The following is a 25,058-nucleotide window of genomic DNA, read 5'->3' as shown; positions in this document are numbered from 1 at the left end:
TAGGTTGCATGGGGTAAGCCATCGTGGAGGCAGAAGGGGCAACCTATAGGAAGACAACTGATGAAAGAAGCTTTTTGCAGTTTCTTACCTTCTTCTATTTCTACATATATAGGTTCTCTAAAAGCCTTAAGATCTTTTTTTCTTTCTAAAATGGGTAAAGTGTGATAAGATTAGGCAGAAGAGACAGCTCCACTGATTAGTATCTTTTGTAAGCCAATTTTAAATATTTAGTTTGTGCAGTCACATTCCACTCCCATTTGCCCAAGCACTCTTGATGCTAATTTGAGACAGCTAAATCTCAAGTATGAGAGGTAATAAGGGGTTTCCAAAGTAGGCATCATGAAATGTAATATAGCATCTAACCTATATTTTACTTTTTAAACTTGCGAATTAAGAAAGTAATGCACAGGGCTGGCCCATGGCTCACTTGGGAGAGCGTGGTGCTGACAATACCAAGTCAAAGGTTAAGATCCCCTTACTGGTCATCTTTAAAAAAAAAAGTAACGCACGTAGCTACATTATTCATAAAAACCAAAAAGTGGAAGCAACCCAAATGTCCAGCAACTGATTAACAGATAAAGAAAATACAGAATATCCATACAATGGAGTATTATTCTGCAATAAAAAAGAATAAAGTACTGATATATGCTACAGCATGACTGAACATCAAAATATTATGTCAAGTGAAAGAAGCCAGACACAAAAGACCATATATATTATTCTTTCTATATAAAATTTCCTGAAAAGGCAAATTTAGATACAGAAAATAGATTAATGGTTTCAGGGAACTGGAGGTCGCGGGGTGGGAGGAAGAGTGACTGCTAATGGGTAGGAAGTTTACTTTGGGATGCCAAAGGTTTTCTAAAATTGCTTGCAGTGATGGCTGCACAAGTCTGTGAATATATTTAAAAAATTTTTAAAAAACATTTTTAATACATGGTAATATAATAACACTAATCGAATAACTGAATAGGTGAATTATATTAAAATAAAGCTCTTAAAAGGCTGAAATGATACAAAATATAGTAAAATGAAATCCACCTGTCTCTGTACTCTATTTTAGAATTTTAAATTGTAATTTTGATTTTTCAGTTGTTGCCACTGTAAGCCTTGTTCCAAAACCTAATGTTTGATTAGATCCTATACATTTTCCTTGTGGTACTTTACCATACTATTGTTCTGAGGACTAGCTACTGTCAAAGCATAAATTTTTACTAAAATAAACCAGAAATGGCACTTTGGAATAAATCACATTCTAGAAGATTAGGGGATGCCATGGTCCATGAAGTGCTACAGGACAGTTGAAACTATTCTTGATTGGAGCTGTTTTGTTTTTTTTTAATAGTCCCACCTCCTCAGCCTGCTTTTCCCACCAAAAAAATGGTTAACTAGTTTACTTTTTAGCTGAGCAACAGTTTGAATAAAAGTGCCAAAATACACCTCAAATATTTATTCACGATAATAGACCACCTTAAAAGAATGACTCTGTAATAATACCATGAAGAGAGAGAAAGGCATTCATGGACACTCACCTTTATTGTACGGATTTTCAGCATGCTCTAAAGCATCACTTATCTCCTGCTGTAAAAACCACTTTCTAGATGCATCTGAAAGAGCAGAAGCTTTCTTTTCTGACCTCAAATAGAACTCTTTTTCTTCAGCTTCCTTCCGCTAAATACAAAAAAGTAGAAAAAACAAAGATTGCGTAAGAATTGTGGTAATGCAAGTTCTTACAGTGAAGTGAACCCCTTCTGTTTCCTCTACTCCACATTCCTTCGTATTCCCATGGCACATAGGGTCTGTTTGGTGATTTGGTAAATGGCGCACCTGTGTTGTAAGGAAGAACCTTGAAAGCAGAGGCACACTCTAAATATCACTCAGTAGCTCGGAGTGCCACAAAACACACATCTAGGTCCCAACCTTTGTTTAAATAATTCATTTCAATATGTTTCAAATCTCAGATCTTTATGAGAATTAAGCTAGTTTTGTGTTACTGACAATTGTGTTTTATTTGACTTGAATGCTATGCCTTAATAATAAAGTCTACAAAATTCAGAGAAAGAGTTCTTTGCCCAGCTCTGGTATACATGATGAACACAGGGAAGTCAAGTAATCTTGCTTAGCCTCTATGTCCTCCTCCATAAATGAGAAAATTATAATCTTAAAATCAGTTCATAGGGTAACTAAAAAAATAAATTTGAAATATTGTATAACTACTAAAGTTTGTCAATGTTCTAGAAATGCTACAGCTTTTATATGGAAACACAGGTACGATTTTTATATGTTATTGAAATACTAATGCATTAAATAACAAAAAATCTAAAGAATCACAACATATGAGGGCCAGGAAGGACCAGAGAGATCCATCCCATATGTGTTACTGATGAGGGGACTGACAGCAATTTTTTGAGGCCACACAGTAGTCAAGTTAGCTTTAGAACCCAGGATGTCAGACAAAAAGAAGAATTTCTGCATAACATGAAAAGCTCTTATGATGGTTCTCAGTCTACTCTCAAATGTATAACTTTACCCAAAGTACAGTGGCACCTAATTTTACACAGTCTTGCCCTAGTGTCAACAATCCTTACCTTGAAGATGTGGGCATCGATCAAAATTTTCCTAGGAAAATAGTTTCAGTGTTCTGGGCATCACCTCCACCCTTCCCTAAGCCCTTCTTTCCTGTCCTTGAATGAAAGGGTTATAAGATAGGGCCTCATGTCACTGGGATGGGGTAGGAGGATAATGAACCTGGAATAGTGACTTGAAGGAAGTATCTTGTGAGAACAGCTTTCAGAATACATATGATACAGCAGCAGAACAAGGAAAGAACTAAAGCCAGTTATCTAGATGTTGATCTCCCTCCAGCTCTTCAGCGTCCTCAGGAAAGTCGATGGTATCTGTTATAATATACACAGAGTATAGGTCCCAGAGTTGTTGGGAGGATCAACCAAAAGATACATATGTGTGACATATACTCTAAGTTGTCCCGTCAAAATCCATTCTCTGATTCTTCTTTAGGAATAGAATCTTGATGTTATTTGGGATGATAATTCTCCCTGCTAAAAACACAATTTTTCCCAGCATCCTCTGCAGCCACATGTGGCTAGAAATATGACATGGGACTCCTGGAAAGATGTTAAAAAGAAGTTGGTTCAGCTGGGAGGTAGGACATTTTGCACTTCTGCTCTATTTTTTTTTTTTTTCTGCTGTCTGGTATATATGGGATGGCTGGAACTCTAGCAGTCATCTTGGATGATAAGGTATCCTTGAGAATGAAGACCATGTACCAAGTGCAAAAAGGTCAAAAGAGGCCATTTCCCTGATAACCCTGAAGCCATGATACTAACCCAAGAGTGCCTACTTCCAGACTTCTTTTGAAAAAGAAAAACATTTCTATCCTGTTTATAGTCACTGTTATTTGAGATTTTGCTAATAGCAGCTACATATAATTTCTACCTACTCAAAATCTTTTACATTTTAAGTATTAAGAATTAGGGAAATTAAAGTAGTAGTATTATCCAACCAGTCAGAACAAATTCAGGAAGCTGAGAAGTTGAAAAACGCTAATGTAAATGAAAAAGATGTTTAATCATTTTTAGGTAGCATCAACATTAGACAACGTCTCTGAGAAACACCTATTAAAATTAAATGATCTTTTCCAACACAAATTATTTGGTTTGATGCTTTTGTCATTTGACTATGTACTATTTCTTACCTTCTTAGCTTCCTCCACCATCATTGCATTTAACACCTCTATCTCTTTCCTTCTATTTTCCTGAAGGAGTTTGGCTACTTCCTGGTAACATTCATTTCGTTGTAGATCATCACATTTTTGTTTATGTAAAGTATGAATTTGCCAGTCAGCATTTAGGCATGCTTGTTCAGCTTTTGCCAAATTTTCTTCAATCACCTAAGTTGTAAACAAGGTCAGACTATATAAAATTAGGATATATCTATTCAATGCATTCAAGTGTCTAGGGCAGTTGTTAGTAATTCTGGCTGCATATTAGAATCATATGGGGGTGTTCAAGAAAAACTGCCATCCATGCCCCACCCCAAATCAATTAAGTCAATCTCTGGGGCAGCAGGAGAACGGTACTGTTAAAAAGCTCTTCAAGTGATTCTAATGTACAGCCAAGGTTGAGAACTTCTAAGCTAGTAGATGGGTCAGATTCAACAATTTCCATGTTTTCAACCTTTGAAAAGGAGTCAGAAGAGCCCATTTTACAGACTGGACAAAAGCCTATAAGAAAAAAAAACATGGGATATTTTGGGGGAATGAAGTGTAAGGACTGTTGTAGAACAGGACACTATCTTTCACTATTCCCAGTTTTTGGAGTAAGGCCAGGCCTGGACACATACTCATGTACATTTTGTTAAAGGGATAATAGAGAGAGTTCTTTTTTAAATGTCAAGTTTTATTTCAATTCAATAAAGTCAGCAATTCCAAAAGGGTATTCCATAAGCAATTCTATAAAATAAGTTTGGGAAATTTCCTTAAAGATTCACAATGTATGATATCCTCAAATATGGTATGAAAACAACCTAGCTTTAAGACAGCACTTCCAATACTTAATTGACCATTGCCCATTTTATTGAATAATAGTTATTAATATTCTACAGAATGTTTTGGAAGTGCTGGCTTACATACCAGGCAGGAACCTGATGTTTTGTAATCTAATCCACTCAGACAATTTGTGAAATAGAACACAGTAGGATAATATACTTTGTAAAGTTACTATTTCTTTCATATTTTTTTATATGTCCTACAATTCTCAAAGGGTATGAAAGATACATGTATGTGACTGCCAATGAAGTAAGCGACCTGTAAATAAAATACAGCAGTGTAAGATTCTAGGAACTGTGTCAACTGAAGCAAAGAAATGAACTAACTTACCAGAGTTTAATTTCAAATTCATTCTCTTAAAAGAATGACAGATGGAAATCTCCCTCTATGTATATACTATATTTACGATATTTTTACCTTCTGAGTTTTTTGGCTTTGATTTTGATCTGTTTCTATCAGTTTATGAAACATGTGTTCTTCAAGATCCATTTTTCGTCTATAGGCATCTACATCTTCTCGCACTTCTTTTGCAACAGCTTCTTGATTTCTAGTAAGATTCTATTAAAAAGAATCATTTGTAAAGAAGAATCACTGTAACTATAACAGTGCTAGAACACCAAAATGACTTCTTTTTTCAGAGTACTAATTTGCATACAAATGAAAACTGTAAACATCTAATTTTCAAAGTAAAAAGCAAACAGTGGTGACATCAGCAAAAACGACAGAGTAAGGATCTCTGAAAATTCTCTCACCCATTAAAGCACTGAGGACACACTGGAAAAACTGTCAAAATCAACTTTTCAGAATTCTGAAAACTAACCAAAGGCTTGTAGCAATCTGGGGAGCATTTATTCATAAAAGTGGCTGAATCTCAGTTAGAATGGCAAGCTCAAGGACATTTTAAATTGCATTATTCCTGTTCCCAGCCTACTTCCAAGCTCTGTATGAGCCTTGAAAACCAGCAGCTGGCAGCCAGTGGAGGGGGCAAAATGGGGTTGGAGCTCCTTAAAACCACCATTCCCAGAGAACTGTTATCATCTGACTTGCCTGGTGTTTCCCTGGAAGACCCACTCCCAAGGTTGTCTTCATTTGAGCTCACTCAAAATTCACCTAGTGCTGACAGCCTTTTCTCTGGGGAGGTTTGTTGAAAACAGAGGAAATAGTTGAGTATCTTGGTTACCTGAGCAGTGGATCATAGAGCAAATAACAGGCTAAACAAAAAGCTTAACAGGAAAAGCTGGGAAACTAGACGTCCACAGGAGGCTCTGAAAACTTCTGGCAGATTCCTGGGACTCTAGAAGGCTTGTCCACATGCCAAGGTCTGTACATGTAGACCTGAGAACGTCCTAAGCTCTCACCTCTGGCTGAGGTTTTGCACAACCAGGAAGTGAAATCTTTTTTTTTTTTTAGTTTTTATTTATTATTTTTATAGCAGTTTTAGTTTTACAGAAAAATCAGGCAGACACTACAGATAGTTCCCGACCCTCCCCCACCCATGTACGCAGCATCTCCTCTTATCGACATGTTACATTACTGTGGTATATTTGTTACACTTACGAATCAATATTGACTTATTAAGTTTACATTGGGGTTCCCTCTTTACATTGTATCGTTCTCCAGGGTTTGTCTAATGTATAATGTTGTGTATTCACCATACAGTATCATACAGAATAGTTTGGCTGCCTTACAAATCCTCTGTGTTCCACCTATTCATCCCAACCTCCCTCCCTCGTCCCCGAAACCCAACCAGGAAGTGAAGTCTAAACTGTCTATCTGAGTGTTGAAGGCATGCCCCACATGCACACAGAGCCCGCGGCAAAGACTAGAAACTTACTGGTTCGAAGTATCTAATAAGGAAATCTCTGTCCAATCGTTAGCTGACCACTAAGCTAACTGAGTAGAGACCAGAGGCTACACACGACAAAGATTAGAGACTTTACTGAATTAGCTCAGAAAAGGTATTAACCAAAGAAACAAGAAGCAGCAAGTCTGGGGAGGGGGCACAATCTGATTTCCAGAACTGCCATATTACATTATTTAAAATGTCTAGTTTTCAACAAATATTACATGACTGTTAAAAAAAAAAAAAGAAAATATGATCCATACATACTTTGAATAGACATTAATCACACTATTTTCAAAGAAAATACAAAAATGGCCAATAGACATGAAAGATGCTTAACATTATTAGTCATGAGGAAAATGCAAATCAAAACCACAGTAAGATACCACTACCCATTAGTATTTCTATAATCAAAAGGACAGACAATAAGTGTTCATGAGCACACAGAGAAATTAGAAATCTCTAAGAGAATTAAAAACATACGTTCACAGAAAAAGTTGTACACAAATGTTCATAGCAGCATAATTTATCATAGCAAAATAAGTGGAAACAACTGAAATGTCCACCAACTGATGGTTAAACAAAATTTGGTCTATTCATACAATAGAATATTATTCAGCCATAAAAAAGGAATGAAGTACTGATTCATGTTATAACCTGGGTGAACTTAAAAACATTATGCTAAGTGAAAGAAGCCAATCAAAAAAGACCACACATTGTATGATTCCATTTATACGAAATGTCCAGAATAGGAAAATCTATAGAGACTGAAAGTCGATTAGTGGTTGCCAGGGTGTGGGGATGGGGAGGGAATACTAATGGACACAGTGGTCTGGGGGAAGAAGGAGAGCAAACGGCCATCATAAAGATGTAAGGTAAAAAAGCAAAATACAAATTATATGAGGGCACTTCAAAAAGTTCATGGAAAAATAGAATTGAAAGGTAATATGAATCTTTCTATGAACTTTCTGAAGTATGCTTATACAGTATGTGTAGATTAAGGACTAGGAGGAGTGGAAATCTAGGAAACCATGGAAATCTAAAAACAGTGAAGAGGAATGAAGATAGGGTGACCATACACTGGGTGAAGAAAGTTGTCAATTAGTTTTTTATTGTTGTTGTTTTTTGTTTGTTTTGTTTTTGGCAGCTGACCAGTAAGGTGATCCAAACCTGTGACCTTGATGTTATAAGGCAGTGCTAACCAACTGAGCTAATGAGTCAGGCTGGTTTTTTAAAATAATTTTTTTAGGCCAAGGGGGAAGGAAGGAAAGTAATATCTATCCAACATGTACCAACTAACAAACATTGTGCAGTAAAGGGCTAACTCAGTAGGTCTGAATTATTCAAACCTTTCACATGCCAAAGAAAAGACCAGCACTTGACCAGCTCCTAAGAGATAATCTCTAAGCCCTTGTAATACCTTACCTGATCAAAGTGTCTTTGTATACCTGTGGACTTTGCCATGCCAGGTGGTTTATGCTAACAGTGTGACTTGATGGGAGCCAGAGGTCATGCTATATCGGTTTGACCTCTCGAGGTACTGGAGAGAAAGTAACTAAATGTCAGCCACATGTGCACTCCATGCCTACATGATTCCTAAAGCCCTGGAGAAGGCTTGAGTGCGCTTGTCTAGTAGGCAGTACTCTGTACATGTTGTCACACATCTTTGCAGGAATTAAGTGCTGTTGGTATGCTTGCACTGGGAGAGGACAACTGAAAACTTCTCTTTGGTCTCTCCTGGACTGCACCCTATGCATCTTTTACCTTTGCTGATTTTATTTTATATCCTTCTACTGTAATAAAATGTAACCATGAATATTAGAGTTTTTCTTATGTTCTGTGAGTTCTAGTAAATTAGTGAACCCCAGAGTGATCTTGGGAATCTTTGACACTACATATACACATTAGCTCATTTAATCCTTGTAGCTATTTTTGCAAGACTGGTATTATGTGAAGGAGAAGCGGCATATGTATGAAAAAGATACAAACAGAAAACAGACTTGATGAAACAATATGTATTACAGGTAAATATTTACTTGTTTATTCTTTTGTTTGTGCTTAGTTTTTTATTTTGTTAAAAAAATAATTTTATTTAAATTAATTATAGATGAAATGTTGAGCTCATATTTTTAATATAGGTAATCACAATATTGCCTGTTTCCTGGGACATAATTTCTTTAGAAATAAACACATTTAATCAACCTAATGTAAGAGATAACTTTGGCACATAAAGTGTTAAATCACTAAAGCCGATTTGAAAAACATCATAGGGCTGGCCGGTTAATTTAGTTGATTAGAGCATGGTATTGATAACACCAAGGTCAAGGGTTCAGATCCTCATACAGGCCAGCCTCCAAAGGAAAAAAGAAAAAAAGAAAAACATAGTAGCAACATATTTGTATCTAACTGACCACATAAAGTTGAGGATATCATAAGTTGGTTTTGTTGAGTAGTTTAACGCTTCTCTAACCATATACGTTTGCTTAAATAAACATTTCCTTCAAAAAATAAAAAAGGGACTAATAAACATTTGCCTCCTGATCTGATACATGGAGAGAAACTCAGCATCACTTTTGTGGCATTCTTGACAAAAGTACGAAACTTGCATTTTATCATGAAGAAACAACAGACAAATGCTAATTGAGGGACATTCTACAAAACATCTAGCCTATATGCTTCAAAAAATATCTATGTTATGAAATACAAAGATAGACTCAGGAAGGGTTCCAATTTAAAGGACACTGAAGAGACATAACAACAAAAAAACCAGACAATCTTAGATTTTCTTTTGCTCTAAAGGACATTTTGGGGATAAATGATTAAATTTGAATAAAGTTTATATATCAGGTAATATTATGTTAATTTCCTGCTTTTGATATTTATACTGTGGTTATGTAAGAGGATTCCTTGGTTTTAGGAAATATACACCGAAGTATTTAGGAATAATGGAATATCATGTCTGTAACTTTTAAACAGTTCAGGAAAAATGGTGTGTGGTGTATATATGTTTACATGGAGAGAAGGAGAAAGATAAAGTAAATTTAGCAAAATGTTAATATTTCAGAATCTTAGAGAAAAATATCTTAGAATTCTTAATATTTTTCTTGCACATTTTCTGTTAATTCTGAAATTATGGCCCCTGATCGCCACCAGTCTCCACCCCTGAAGAAAAGACAGTAAAAAGTAAACTTTAGTTTAGTCCAAATGAATTACATTTAATTCAGAATCATAGGAGATTTAGCCAAACTGTAAATCCCTTGCTCAGTGCTAGAAGAAATTCAGTGTGGAAACTTAAAAAGTGTTATATTTGCTAATTTGATTCCAGAAGATTCAAATTTAAAGTACTTTACAGCTCTTGCTTGAGTTACCTTACAAGATCCTTGTGAGGTATTGAGATAATTTTGTAGTCACTATTATACAAATATAGGAAAACTCGGTAAGTCAGTAAAAGATCCTGTGGCAAAATCTGGGGCTTACATCTGGTGCTGCAGACAACAGACTAAGCTGCTAACAGAAACATGAATTAAAGAATTACAACAAACTATACATTCAGACATTCTGGCTAGCTTACAATCCTGGATGACACTATATTCTGCTTAAAAAGCAAATAAAATGAACATTAAAAAACCATGAGTAAATACAGTCTAAAAAGGGTTTGTACACCACCTGCTTTTCTTTTATTAGAATAATTGATTCATACCTTCTCATAAAGTCTTTTTTGTGATTCGAGTTCCAGCTGTCTCATTTCTAGGTCTCTGGCTGTGGCAGCAATTTCTTGATCTCTCATATGTACCTATGGACGAACAAATTGTGAATACCAAAATGAATTTACAAAATAATTTTTAATAGATTTAGTAACCTTGTAACCTGAACATCCACTAACAGTATTTAAAATAATAGGAATTGGGTTTTGAAGCCAGATTAACTGACAATGTACTAATTAATATTCACTGTGGAAACTAGGAATAATCTGAGTTAAAGTTAAGCTTAATTTTTTAAAAAAGAAAGCACAATTACCATATGTTCATCTACCCAGACTGGGAGAACAGATGGCAATTCTTACCATATTACAGTAACCGGTATTATGACTTACAAAAACTTGATCAATTTAAAGGTGGGACACATAAAAATACAGGTTTAATCTTATTAAATATAACATTTATTTAATGGTCTTTTTGATTAAACATCTACACTTTTATAAATTTGGTTTGACAACAAATAACTCCAGGTTTAAGTTTGTCATGGACTGCTCAACCTTCATGTGCTCTGATTGAACTTAGTTAATTTAGAGTTCACCTTTCTCCAAAATTTGACTACTAGGAAGAAGAGTTTCACTCCTATATACTAGCGGATTTGGATGAGGCACTCTCTAGACAACAGAATCTTATAAATCATCTTAAATATTTGGCTTCTTAAAGCGTCAATTATTTTTAGTAATGATAATAAACTATATGATATGTGTTTCAAACAAAACAAAACAGCAGAAACTATAACTGATCAGCCATCTATCCCCATTGACTTACTCAGCATACATTTAATGATTGTATTACTACCTGCATTCATAAAGCGTTAGATATTGTCAATTAAAAGATATGCTATCAAATACTTATAATAGGAGAAACAGTAAAAATGAGAATATAGTGGGATATGCAAAGATGTACATCCAAGCAGTAAAAAAAACCCAGGGACCAGTGTAATGTAAGGAGGTTATTGGGAAAGCAGCTAGCTTAAAGGGGGAGATGCTGGATTTTATGAAGCAAGAATAGTAATAATGCCAAGAGGTAGAGGAAAGGTTTGGCATAGGAAACACTGCAATGCTTATTAAGGAATTTCAATTACAGAAGCTCTTTTGCTTATGAATTTTCAAAGATACAAATAGCTATGAGCCAGAGCAAAAACAAATCAACTTTGCTGGCTGCTAGCAGATGTCTGCAGTCACATGTACGTGTCACTTTGGACTCAAGCAGTCTTTCCTACGGGAGCCTAACTGTGACAGGAGTTTTGCAGTTTGGTAGGGTCAGAGTACAACATCAGTATGGGTAGCAGAAGGATACGAGGCTGGAAGGGTAGGCAGAGGCCAGATCATGCCGCTGAAAGGCCTTTATAGGATTCTTTGACCAAAAAATGCCTTCACCTATGTCAAAGGCATTTGGAATAGGACATCAGTGTTCTGAGCCTGTATTACTTTTGGGGAAGAATATACACTTTTCTAGAATAATGAAATATCAATCTCATTCACTAGATAATTAAAAGGAATCCCAGATTTTAAAAACCAATTTTAAATTAAATAGCTTTAAACAAAATAAGATGTATTATGCTATAAAAGGAGATAATGTGTTTCTAATACAGATGAATTAAAATACTTTAGGGGCTGTCCAGTTGACTCAGTTAGTTAGAGTAAAGGGTTTGTATCCTTATACCTGCCAGCTGCCAAACAAACAAACAAACAAACAAACAAACCAAAAAAACCCTTTAAAAGACTTAAAAAACATTTGGTATTTTACAAAACTAGGTTTGAAGTTCCTTAAATTAATACATAAATTCAGTGCAATCCTAATGAAAATTCCAATAGGATGGAGAGAGGTAGGGATTCAGAGGGAGTGATAAAATTCTCAAAGTCCATCTGGAATGCTAAAACACTTGAGAATACTGAGGAAAACTGAAAAGGAAGACTAATGAGTGGGAATTAGGTCTAGTTATTAAAACATTACAAAGCTACTTTCATTCAAACAATGTGGTACTGGCTTAGGAATAGACAGAGCAAAGGGAGAGATGAAGTATAGGAGAGAATTTTATATGTTAATAACCATTAGTTGGTAAATGACTTTGCTAATGTTCAACAAATGGTGCTGAGACAACTGACATGCCTTTTGGAAAGAAGCAGGGTTGGTCCCTAACTCACTACTTACATCAGGGGTTGGCAAACCTTTTCTGTAAGGGGCCAGATAGTAAGTATTTTAGGCTTTGTTTGTCATATGGTTTCTGTCACAACTACTCACTTCTGCCAATGGAGTGCAAAAGCAACTGTAGACATTATGTAAAGAAATGGGTGTGCCTGTTCCAATAAAACTTTATTTATGAACAATGACATGTGAATTTTATGTATATTTTTAAAAATTTAATATAATTTTCACATCATGAAATATTACTGTCGTTTAAAAAACCATTTAAAATGTTAAAACTATTCTAGCTCACAAGCTGTACAAAATAGGTGGTAAACAGTCCAGGAAGTCGGAGTGGGTACAGAATTCATGAATAGGACCCAAAAAGCACAGGCAGCTAAAGGTATAATAAACAAATGGGATTATATCAAACTAAAAAGCTTCTGCACAGCAAAAGAAACAATCAACAGAGTAAAAAAACAACCAATGGAGTGGGAGAAAATATTTGCAAAATATACATCTGACAAAGGATTAATATCTACAATATACAAGGAACTCAAACAACTTTACAGCAAAAAAACAAATAACCCAATTAAAAAATGGGCAAAGGAGCTGAATAGGCATTTCTCAAAGGAAGATATATGAATGGCCAACAGACACATGAGAAAATGCTCAACATTACTCAGCATTCAGGAAATGCAAATCAAAACCACACTGAGATACCATCTCACCCCAGTTAGGATGGCTAAAATCCAAAAGACTGTGAACGATAAGTGCTGGCGAGGTTGCGGAGAAAAAGGAACTCTCATTCACTGTTGGTGGGACCACAAAATGGTGCAGCCTTTACGGAAAATGATATGGAGGTTCTTCAAACAATTACGGATAGATCTACCATATGACCCAGCTATTCCACTGCTGGGAATATACCCAGAGGAACGGAAATCATCATGCTGAAGGGATGCCTGTACTCCAATGTTCATTGCAGCTCTATTTACAATAGCTAAGAGTTGGATCCAGCCCAAATGTCCATCATCTGATGATTGGATAAGGAAACTGTGGTACATCTACACAATGGAATACTACTCTGCTACAAAAAAGAACAAAATACTACCCTCCACAACAACATGGATGTACTTAGAGAAAATTATATCAAGTGAAACAAGTCAGGCACAGAAAGAGAAATACCACATGTTCTTAGTTATTTGTGGGAGCTAAAAATAAATAAATAAATAAACACACGAACAAATAAAGGGTGGGGGAGGAAGAAGACAGAATAACCACAAAAATTCCTTGAACTATTTAAGTCTAGTGAACAGATACAATGTCAGTGGGGAGGGGACGGGGTGGAGAGGAAGAGGTAAAGGGGCATGAAAATCAACTACAACATATTTTGAGAAGTAAAATAAAATAAATAAATAAATAAATAAATAAAAATTTAATATACTTTTCACATCATGAAATATTAGTGTCATTTAAAAAACCATTTAAAACGTTAAAACTATTCTAGCTCACAAGCTGTACAAAATAGGTGGTAGGCCAGATTTGGTTTGTGCACAGTAGTTTGACAACTAGAAGAAAATATGCATATGTGGTAACCTTAGAATGAGCAGGTCTTCCTAAATATGACATAAAATGCATTAAAATATTTTGCACAACAAAAAACACCATTCTAAACATTCTTAAGAGACCAGCAACACAGACCAGAGGAAAACGTTTGTACCAGACAAAGAGGTTAATGCCCTTGGCCTATGCTGTATGGCAGCCACTAGCTACACATGGCTATTGAGCACTGAAAATGTGACTAGTCCAAATTGAGGTGTGCTGTAAGTGTAAAATGAATACTGGATTTCAAAGCCTTAATACAAAAAAAGGGGTAAAATATCTCACTAATAATGTTTTATACTAATTGCACATTAAAATGATAATTTGTTAATATACTGAGTTGAATAAAAGGTTACTAAAATTAACTTTACCTGTTTTTCTTACTTTATTAATCTGTCTACTAGAAAACTTAAAATTACATATGTGGCTCGCATCATATTTCTATTCAATGATGCTGCCTCAAATGACACAAAGAGCTCCCGTAAATCAATAAGAAAAAGACTAACTTGATAGAAAAATGGACAAATGATATGAATCTGCAATTTATAGTTCTACAAATTGAAGATAAATAACTGAAGAAATATTTAATCTCACTAGCAAAAAAAAAGGCAAATTAAAATAAACTGCCACCTATCAGGTTGGCAAATATTAAGACTGATGCACTCCAAAATTGACTCGATTAGGGTATGGGTACTCTTATACACTTAAAACAGCTTAAACGGTTTCATTTTTGGAGGACAATTTGGCATAACTTGAAATTTACTCAGTGAAAGTATGTGTGCGAGTACTCATAGATTTGTACTGAGAATGTACAATGTAGCATGGTTTTGTAGAGCAAAACACTGCAAATAACCTAAATGTCCAATAGCAAAGAATTAAATAAAATATGGTATATTCATACAATGGAATACCATGCATCCACACGCACAAAAGAAATAGATGTACATACAGGAAGATTTTCAGTGTATATCATTTTTAAAAAACGGGTCATAAAAACAGAATGTACAGGGAGAATAATCCGATTTTTGTATAAATATAGGAAAATATGAGTATAATTATTTCTCTATCTGTAGAAACACATGTGAAAGGCTGTGTAAATAACCATTTTTTAAAATAGTTTATCTCTGCAGATGAAATGAGGAAGAGTAGAGGTCCATTTTTAACTCCATGTATTCTATACTGGTCAATTCTTTTTATATGGGTCATGGGTAAATTTTTATATTAAAAAATAACATTTTCCCTAATTCACAATTAACTTAAACATTAACTGATATTGATAATTCTATTTTTAGAGAAAGAGTCACCAAGGATACTAGTCAACTTGACGAGTTTTCCTGGCATTTCTTAAATATTTAACCATTAATGTAATACAAAAAAGAGTAAGAAAAGCTGAGGGGGAAAAAGTAAATAAAATTAAAGGGGCTATTTAGTACTCATTGTGAACTCTAGGAATAATATTTAATTGAAGATGTTCATTACATTTAAATGAGAGTAAATAGGGATGATGTATAAGTACTAAGATAACAAGAATAAACCTTTCTCCCAATTTCATCATCCAGTCTTCTTAGTTCCATTTCACGTTGATCTTGCTGAGTCTTCAGAAATCGCCTTCTTGCAGAATCTTGTAAGTGTATTTCCTTTAATTTCAATTCTCTTTTCACAGCAGCTAGTCTTCAAAAAAAAATGAGGAGGAACAACTAAAGCATTTCCCAATGTAGATTTAATTTTTCATAACAGCTGCCCACTACCTATTCTGATTCACTTTCCCAATTTAGCTGGTGCCACTGTAACAAAACTGTGTTTGTAATACATAAACAAAAGATGCTCAATCACATAAATCTATACTCATGAAGATGACAAATGGTCCCCATGTTATCCTTTTCATACTCAAACTTCTAGCAGGTATACCACTTGGATCATTTCAATACAACTGATAGCTTTTATTTGAAGGAAGAATACCAAAAAATGTTCCAATGTGATGCAGTTTGGATGTGTTGTCCCCTCCAAAACTCATGTGGAAATTTGATCCCCCATGTGGCAGTGTTGGAAACTGATGGAGTCATGGGGGCGGATCTCTCATGAATGGATTAATGCTCTCCCTGGGGGAGGGGGATTAATGAGTGGGTCTGGCTCAATCAGTTTCCGCGAGAGCTCCTTGCTTAAAAAGACCCTGGCACCTTCTCTCTCTTTCTCTTGCTTACTCTTGCCCTGTGATCTGCTTGTACCCACTGGCTGCCTGTCACTTTCCGCCATGAGTAGAAGCAGTCTGAGGCCCATGCCAGATGCAGCTGTGCCAGAATCGTAAGCCAAATAAACCTCTTTTCCTTATAAATTACCAAGTCTCAGGTATTTCTGTTATAGCAACACAAAATGGACTAAAACACAATGTTACCAAAGATGATGTATGCTTATTCTTTTAGAATTTCAGTAGAAAGCTAATGGCTCAGTTCAGCAATTCCTTTTAACTCACCCTAGAAATACGTTTCATAAAGTTCCACCCAACAATAAGAATCAATGAACACTTAACAGAAGTGAGTTTCCCAACAATTAGGCTTAGTCTCAATGCTTATCTTATAATTTTAGTTAATTTAAACACTTTACCTTATTAGCATACTTTTTAATAAGCACTTAATACTTCCTACCCTGTCTTCCAAAGTATTAAATGCATAATGATGTAATCGTTTTATATTTCAGTTGTCAGGTCACACAGATATGTTTAAAACATAATTTAAAAAATTTTACTCCCAAAAGTGATTTACCTAGCACTCTATTACAAAGCATTTCTGCTCAGTATAAAATAATGTTTCTAAACAACATCCTTCAAGACACGTTAGATCTGGTATCACTTCTGAATAATCAGTGCATAATTATATCACAGTTTGTATAGCTTTAGAATTACATTTTGCTATATACCAATTTTTTGAGAAGTGGTATATAAAGATTCTTTTTATTTACTTAAATATCTGTTTAATGGAAATACTACAGCTGGGCAATTCTCTATATAGTGTTGTTTGTATAATGAAAAAATAAAAGAAAATAAAAATTATTCAACTAACTCATACGTCTAAATTTCTTTTTTTTTTTCTTTTTTTTGGTGGTTGGCCGGTAAAGAGATCTGAACCCTCAACCTTGGTGTTATCAACACTGAGCTCTAACCAACTAAGCAACCAGCCAGTCCCTGTCCAGAATTTTTAAAAAGTGATAAAACATACCTCTGACGTTGTTGTATCATTTTCTCTTCCTCTTGTAAGAGTATTTCTCTTCTTGTTTCTTCAGCTTTACGAAGTAGTTCTTGTTTCTGGTGCCAAGCTTCGTCTTCAGCTCTTTGCTGGTCTACTTCAGCTTGCATATCTTCAACCGTCTGCCTTTAGCAATAATGTTTATTATGATGAAAATGCAAACAAGAAAGCTAAGTAATTTAAGTCCAAGAACAGCCAAAACACAAAATGTATACCTGATTATGTGTAACTGATTTTACTTCCCATATGTAAGAATTAAATATCTTTAAAGAGGTTTCCAGCCTTCAAACTCTGATTTTACACAAATACTTAATAACTTAAATGTATTTTTCATTAAAACTTTCTTGTTTATGTTTATAACAGATTTCATTTCGATCAGACAAAGAACAAGTATTCCACGATTACCTCTCTCTTAAGTAATCCAATTCATCATTCCTTATTCTTTCTCGTTCCTGTGTCTGATAGTCCACAATAAACTTTGGATATTGATTAAATACTGGATATTGCCCTTTTGTCAGTGCAACAAAAGCATCAAGCATGCTGTCTGGATGAATATCAGTAGGGGTGGTCTCCATGAGATGATAAACTTCTCTAACCACAACATTTATATCCAGGTTATTCCGATGGTGAAAAAAATACTGTAAGAAAACATGGTGTTTAAATCCAGATTTACCTAACCAAGCAACTGTGAGGCAGAATTAAAACAAGAGTTTAAAAGTGTAAATGTGAATTTACCTTTAAGAATTTTTTTTTTTTTTGCTAATTCACCAAAGCTTTTCTTAACTCAGATTTTAAAATGAAAATTCAATTTCATTATTTTCAAAATGTAATAAAATTTCACAATCATAGTATGAAAATTTGAAATAAAGCTATTTATATTTTAACTCCAAATGGAGGCTTCCATTGCAACAGAAAAAGAATGCTTTAATAATAAAACATCTTTCCGCTTGGATTTTATGTTTTCAAAATCCAAAATAAAGTAGCTTAGAAAATAAATTAGCTTGAATCTTTAAAAATATCTGAAATATCTCTACATTATTGTATTCTGCTGGCAGATCCAAATTCTAAAATAGAATATATGTGTATGTATCATGTGATCATGAAGTTAAAAATAAAGTTTGACAGTAACCGCAAAATAAGCCACACACACAGAAAAAACCCAACTAATTCATCCTATCTACCAAAAGAGCCTTTCCTTTTAAAAATACCACTAATGCTTTCTTTCAGTCACTTTCTGCTAAGCCTCACAACTCTCATAGTTACCATTTTACATGTGTAATAAGCATCCAAACTATCACAGACCAGATAGGTCATTGATAAGAATGCACAGAATAAACAACTACCCAACTGTTAAACAACCTTTATAAAGGCAAAAAGCACAAAACCCCAATATCACATGATTCTTTTTTGAAGCTAAGATTGTAAGACTAACTGCTGTAATTGCCTGTTTAATTGTTTATAAACTATATAAGGGCAAGGATGTGATCCAACTTGTTATCCATTATATTCCTACCACCTAGCACCAGTGCCTGACACACAATAGGTACTCAATAAATAAATGGATTTTTCAATCAAAATAATTAAAATTTGAGAACCTCTTCTTTTTTTTTTTTATTTAAAAGATGACCGGTAAGGGGATCTTAAACCCTTGACTTGGTGTCAGCACCATGCTCACCCATTGAGCGAACCGGCCATCCCTATATGGGATCCAAACCCGGGGCCTTAGTGTTATCAGCACCACACTCTCCCGGGTGAGCCACGGGCCGGCCCAGAACCTCTTCTTAAGAACAAGGATATTTACCTCAAAATCATCTTTAAGCTTACAATTGAGCAAAGGAGCTCGAGAACATACATTATAGGCTACAACAGTCATCAGGAGGAATGAAGGATGGTTGGAAAAGACATTATCAAATAATTTTAGCCACTCTTCTCTTGTCAGCACTTCTGAGAACACAGTTTCAAGAAGAGGCCATGCATATAGCTAAAATAAATAAGGAAAAATTTATTAGTTTTCTAGAGAAAGGTCAAAATAGTCATTGATGGTATTCTCTTACATTTGATGTAAGCTATGAAAATCATTATATTAAATACATAATTATGAAAAGAACTACTTTAATTTGGACCCTTTTTAAAAAAGACTTTCAGGAAGACAGTTTAAATGATGAAAAGCAGTGGAATACCATTAAAAATACAAAATGTAGTATGCTTTTTATTATACTCCTTCAAGAAAATACTGTTTTATTTATACCAGAACCAATGTTAGCTTCCAGAATAAGTTATGTTAGTCTAAAAACCTTACACTTCTTACCTGAGAAGTTATATCATGATCTATGAAGTGTTGTAGCAGTTCTTTGTCATGAAATGCCAAAATATTTTCTATCATACTGAGAATATTGATAGGAGGATTAGGAAAATATTCAAACCAGTGTTGACACCAATTGACTATGAAGAGAGAAAAAAATCTTTAAATATCTTCCTATATTATCAAAGGACACTGCAATTCCTACATGTATCCACTCTTTATGTCCTCAACATGCCCATGAATAAATAAGAGAAAACATACATAAGAATTACATTCTTACATATTGATAGCAATATATAAAAACAAATGTGTATATACTGTATCCCTATCCATTAAATGTTACTATGAGAATTAAAAAGTCCTCTTTCTTAGGAAAAGACTGATTATTCTATAACCACAGTAATAAATAACCACCAGAACTGGTTTTAAATCTAACTGATCAGTAATGATTTGTCAGAGTAAATTTGACTTTAAAAACAAAATAATCATTAACAGCTGGGGCATTCTTTGAACGTCAACTAGTCCAAAGTAGAGTCTATTCCACTGAATAGGCTTCTAAGGCTAACTTTAACTCACTTGCTCACTGTAACAGTACAACCTTCCCAAAATTCTTCTCGAAAATCCTATATATAATCATCAGTTTGTTTTCTCAACAAGCCTATGTCTAACCTCTCCTTTACTTAATTATTAAATTCTGCTTTTATATTTTAAATATTGAGTTATGGTTTCGGCCTTTGATTATAAGATTGCCTATCTCAAATTAGCAAAAGAGGGCTTTATCAGAAGAATATTGAATTATACATGGTTTATGAGGACTTTCCAAATCTGGAATTCCATTATTTCACTTACTATTGAGCATTCAAATTTGAGTTAATAATTAAGTCATAATAAAATCTTGCAAAGACTAAGCTTTAAAAAGAAAAATTTCAAATTCTTTAAATTGCTGCTCTAAAGTTAATTTTAAAATGAAAAATCTAGAGCAGCAACATTTACTAAGTACCTATTATGTATAAGACACTGCTAGTTCTGGGCATTTAAAACGTCACAAACATTGACAGACTCCTGATCCTTATCTTTTTTTTTTTTTTTTTTTTTTTTGTGGCTGGTCAGTACAGGAATCTGAATCCTTGACCTTGGTGTTGTAACACTGCCCTCTAACCAAATTAGGTAACTCTGAGCTAACTGGCAAACCCATTGTATTTACTCTTCATCAATAAAACACTGTTTTCCATTAGCAAGAGGGAAACCGTGATGCATACAGTAACCATTTGACTTCTCTTAAGTATTTCTTTTCTGCTTTGGTACCACCACCACAAAAGTATGGGGAAAGGACCTAGAGACAAAACCTACTGATAGCAGAATAAAGAGAAATAATAATAGTGAGGAGATTCTTTACCAAACCCAAAGAATTTCTACCTGGCCATAAAAGAGACTCTATTTAAATAGTGTTTAAAAATGACTTTTATAAATATATCCCATGATATACCTAGAAGTGACTATTTTCCTTTAAAATATCTTCTAGGTCCCAACTTGACTATAAACCTGATAACTAGAACAATGGCCTATCCCAAACTGTGCTAACATTTATTTGAAGCTCAGTAAATGTTTCTTGAATAAAACTAATTTGAGACCCTTGATAAAAACCCATAGCTGCTCATGCTGACCACCATGGAGGGAACAATAATATCCTAGATTTAGATTTCAGGTATGTTTGCTTAGAAGAAAAAGATCAATTTCTGTAGCATATAATCACATTTTAGTTACATAACAAGATTTTACTGGAAATAAAAAAATAGTTTTGCATGCCTACCTAAATTAGATATAATCTTTTTCTTTAATTGTGGTAAAATATATATAATTTACCATTTTAATCATTTTTAAGTGTACAATTCTGAGGCATTATTTATATTCACGATGTTAGGCAACCATCACCACAATTTATTTACAAAACCATTCCCTTGCTCCAAATAGGAACTCTACATCCATTCAGCACTAGCTCCCCTTTCCCACTTACCCCAGCCCCAGGTAACCTCTAATCAACTTTCTGTGTTTATGAATTTGCCTGTTTTAGATAGTTCATGTATGTGGAATCATATAATATTTGTCCTTTTGTGTCCAGCTTATTTCACTAAGCATAATGTTTTCGAGGTTCATCCATGTTGTGGCATTTATCAGAACTCCATCCCTTTTGACAGCTAAATAATACTCCATTGTACGCATACCATATTTTGTTATCCATTCATGTGTTAACGGACACTTGGGTTGTTACCACCTTTTGGCTACTGGGAACAATGATGCTATGAGAATTTGCACACAAGTATCTGTTTGAGTCTGTTTTCAATTCTTCTGGGTATATATCTAGGAGTGAAATTGCTGAGTTATATGGTAATTCTAAGTTTAACTTTTTGAGGAAATACCAAACTGTTTTCCACAGTGACTGTATCATTTTACATTCCCACCAGCAATGTATGAAGGATCTAATTTTTTCGCATCCTCACCAACATTTTTTTAAAACTACAGCCATCCCATAGGTATGAAGTAACATCTCATTGTGGCTCTAATTTGCATTTCCTTAATGACTAACGAAACCAGAACACCTTTTCATGTGCTCATTAGTCATCTGTTTATCTTCCATGAAAAAATGTCTATTCCTAAGTCCACTCAATTTTTAATTGTATTGTTTGCCTTCTTGTTATTGAATTGTTTCTTTTCCTTGTGAAACACTTAGTGCTATTAGCAGGATAAATTAGGACAGCCCTTTTGGGGAATCAATTATTCATATTTTATGATCTAATAATACCAATTCTGGGAATCTACCCAGAAGAAATTATTATAAATATTTGTATGTGAAGATGGTTATAACACTGTTACTTTTAATAGGTAAAACTACAAACAACCTAAAAGTTCAACAATAGATTAGCACATGCATAATATGGCATATTATAGTCAATAAAAATACTTATGAAGTTTATAAAAATAAGGGAAATGTATATAACATTAAATAAATTAAAAGTAATATGATTATAATTTTAAAAACTGCTTAAAAAGTGCAATAAAATTAGAAAAAATTCTTGCAGTGGGGGAATAGATAAATTATGATATACCTATAAAATAAAATATTATATTACACAGACAATAAATTATGTTTTTAGTAATATTTAATCATATAGGAGGAAATGCTCTTATAGTAATTTCATCACTATATTATCAGTACACGGAACAGTGCTCAATAAATGTTCACCACAAATGATGAGGATGAGGACACCAGCCAACAACCTGGCACTAAACAACAGGCCACGTGTGCTCAGTCAGTGCTTTAATGTTTACAACAATCCTCTGAAGAACTGGCTTTCAGTAAGTCAAGGATTTGCTTCTTTCTTACTAACAAAATTCAGTCTATAACAAAATCTTCTAAAATTTAATTATCCAAATTTTTTTGTAAATACAAGGTTTACATATAAATGTTTGAATTGTTCATTTCATGCTCTGCACCTGATTGTTTCACACTTTCTTAAAAGTAGAGAAATCTAGAACTGTTAATTGATGCAAAAACATCAGGAAAATGTATAGGAATCCATCCTTGGTTTCATTCTTTAATAATTATTTACTTACTTATAAGAGTAGCAACAACTTCAAAACAGATGAGTTGGTTGTTCTGGAATAATTTAACAAATGGAAATGCCAAAAGTGGAAGATATGGTGTGTCACTAAAGATCGCAGACCAGTGAGCTAACGCTGATAGGGTTCTGTGAGCAAAATAAGGAAACAAAGACCAGAAAGTAATAAGTTATTATTAAAATTTACTTGAACAGACAATACATTCACATGATAAATTCGATTCCGAAGTTACATTTGGTGAAAATTCTCTTACTCCTCCCCAGAAGCAACCATTGTTAAAAGTATAAATCCTTTTAAAAAAAAATCACGAAAATAAACATTGTTCTGCCCTTGTACTTTTCAATTAATAGTCCCGTGGAAATAGTTTATATCAGTGTATGTAGAGCTTCCTCATGATATGTTACAGGTACATTCCACAGCCTCATATGAACAGATTTTCATTTCTTTATAACCTCTACTTTTGGGCATTTGTTTCCAATATTTTTTAAAAAATGCTGTGCAAAATGCCACTGCATATACATTATTCTTCATGTGGGAATATAGATTTGAATAAATTCCTAGAAATGGAACTGCTGAGTCAAAGGATATGTGCATTTGTAATGTCAACAGTCAGTGTCAAATTGTTCATCAGTGTAAAGGGATGCCTGTTTTTTCACACTCTTACCAACATATTTTATCGACCATTTTTTTCAAACCTTAATCTGGGTGAGAAATGGTACTTCAATGTAGTTCTAATTGGTGTTTCTCTTATTATAAGGGAGGTAAGCATCTTTTCACGTTTAAGAAACATTTCCATTGCTGTGAACTATATGCCAAAAATATCCATTTTTTATTGGCTAGTCCTCTTCACACTTATCTACATGAGTATTTCATATATTAAAGAAATCAGGGCTAGCCAGTTAGCTCAGTTGGTTAGAGTGCAGTGTTAATTACACCAAGGTCAAGTGTTCTGAACCCAGGACCAGCCAGCCACCCCCGCTCAAAGAAAAAAAAAACCCCAAAACACTGATAATAAGAAATCAGCCTGTTATTGTCATGTTTTGCATATATTTTCTCAGTTTTACGTGTCTTTGTTTTGGGAATTTTTTTTACATGTAGAGATTTTTATTCATATTCTCTTCTGGATATGTCATGCTTAGAAAGGCCTTCCTTACTCTAGGTTTATAATTCTCCCACATTCACTTCTAATGCCTTTAAAGGCCTCTTTCTTTATTATTTTAACTTTTTGTTTTGAAAGAATTTTAGACTTACAAAAAATTGCAAAAATAGTAGAGTTCTCATATACTTTTATCCCAAATTCCCCTAAAGTTAACATCTTGCATACAGTACAATTATCAATACTAAGAAATTAACATTGGTATAATGCTATTAGGTCTTTTTTCAGATTTTACCATTTTTCCCATTACTAATGTCATTTTTCTGTGTGTCATTTTTTCATTTCATCAACCCAAGTTTCAACACTACACTTGTTATGTCTCTAGTTTCTTCCAATGTGAGAGTTCCTCAGTCTCTCCTTATTTTTCATGATATTTCCACTTTTGAGGAATACCAGTCAGGTATTTTATAGACTGTCCCTTAATTTGGGTGGATCTGATATTTTCTCATAATTAGACTGAGGTTATGTATTTTTGGCAAGAACATCACAAAAGAGATGTTCATCATATCAATGTCTTATTACTGATAATTTTAAATTTGATGAATTGTTTAAGGTGGTGTCTGCTGAGTTTCTTTACTATAGAATTATTTTTCCATTTGTAATTATAAATATTTTGGGAGACATACTTTAAGATTATCCAAATATTCTGTTAATCATCATCAAATTATGCCCACTAATTTTAGCATCAATCAGTAGATTTTGTCTGCAATTATTACTATGGTGATTTTCTATTTTTCTAATTCCTTCTCTCTTTATTAGAGATGTCCCTTCTTCCCAGTTTATATCCTTATTACTTATATCAATCAATATGAACTCATGGATATTTATTTTATTCTATGGGTTATAATT

The 25,058-nt window shown here is 34.0% G+C and overlaps 1 protein-coding gene across 2 annotated transcripts in view; it reads right to left on the bottom strand.

The window, feature by feature from the left end:
• TBC1D31 (TBC1 domain family member 31) overlaps nt 1-25,058 on the bottom strand; it is a 68,366-nt gene that overhangs the window by 7,099 nt on the left and 36,209 nt on the right. For both annotated transcript variants that reach the window (XM_063079307.1, XM_063079308.1), the window contains 10 exons: nt 23,048-23,181; nt 19,442-19,575; nt 18,935-19,114; nt 17,539-17,771; nt 17,107-17,259; nt 15,430-15,565; nt 10,111-10,203; nt 4,985-5,125; nt 3,716-3,910; nt 1,533-1,671 (listed from right to left, as the gene is read on the bottom strand). In XM_063079307.1, the coding sequence (XP_062935377.1) occupies nt 1,533-1,671; nt 3,716-3,910; nt 4,985-5,125; nt 10,111-10,203; nt 15,430-15,565; nt 17,107-17,259; nt 17,539-17,771; nt 18,935-19,114; nt 19,442-19,575; nt 23,048-23,181 (1,538 nt within the window). The remainder of the gene's footprint in view (nt 1-1,532; nt 1,672-3,715; nt 3,911-4,984; nt 5,126-10,110; nt 10,204-15,429; nt 15,566-17,106; nt 17,260-17,538; nt 17,772-18,934; nt 19,115-19,441; nt 19,576-23,047; nt 23,182-25,058) is intronic.

This window comes from Cynocephalus volans, chromosome 15 (assembly GCF_027409185.1).
Source record: "Cynocephalus volans isolate mCynVol1 chromosome 15, mCynVol1.pri, whole genome shotgun sequence".
Classification (NCBI taxonomy): Eukaryota; Metazoa; Chordata; class Mammalia; order Dermoptera; family Cynocephalidae; genus Cynocephalus; species Cynocephalus volans.
Note: the sequence above shows the minus strand (reverse complement) of the source record. Positions and strands in the feature narration are given on the sequence as shown.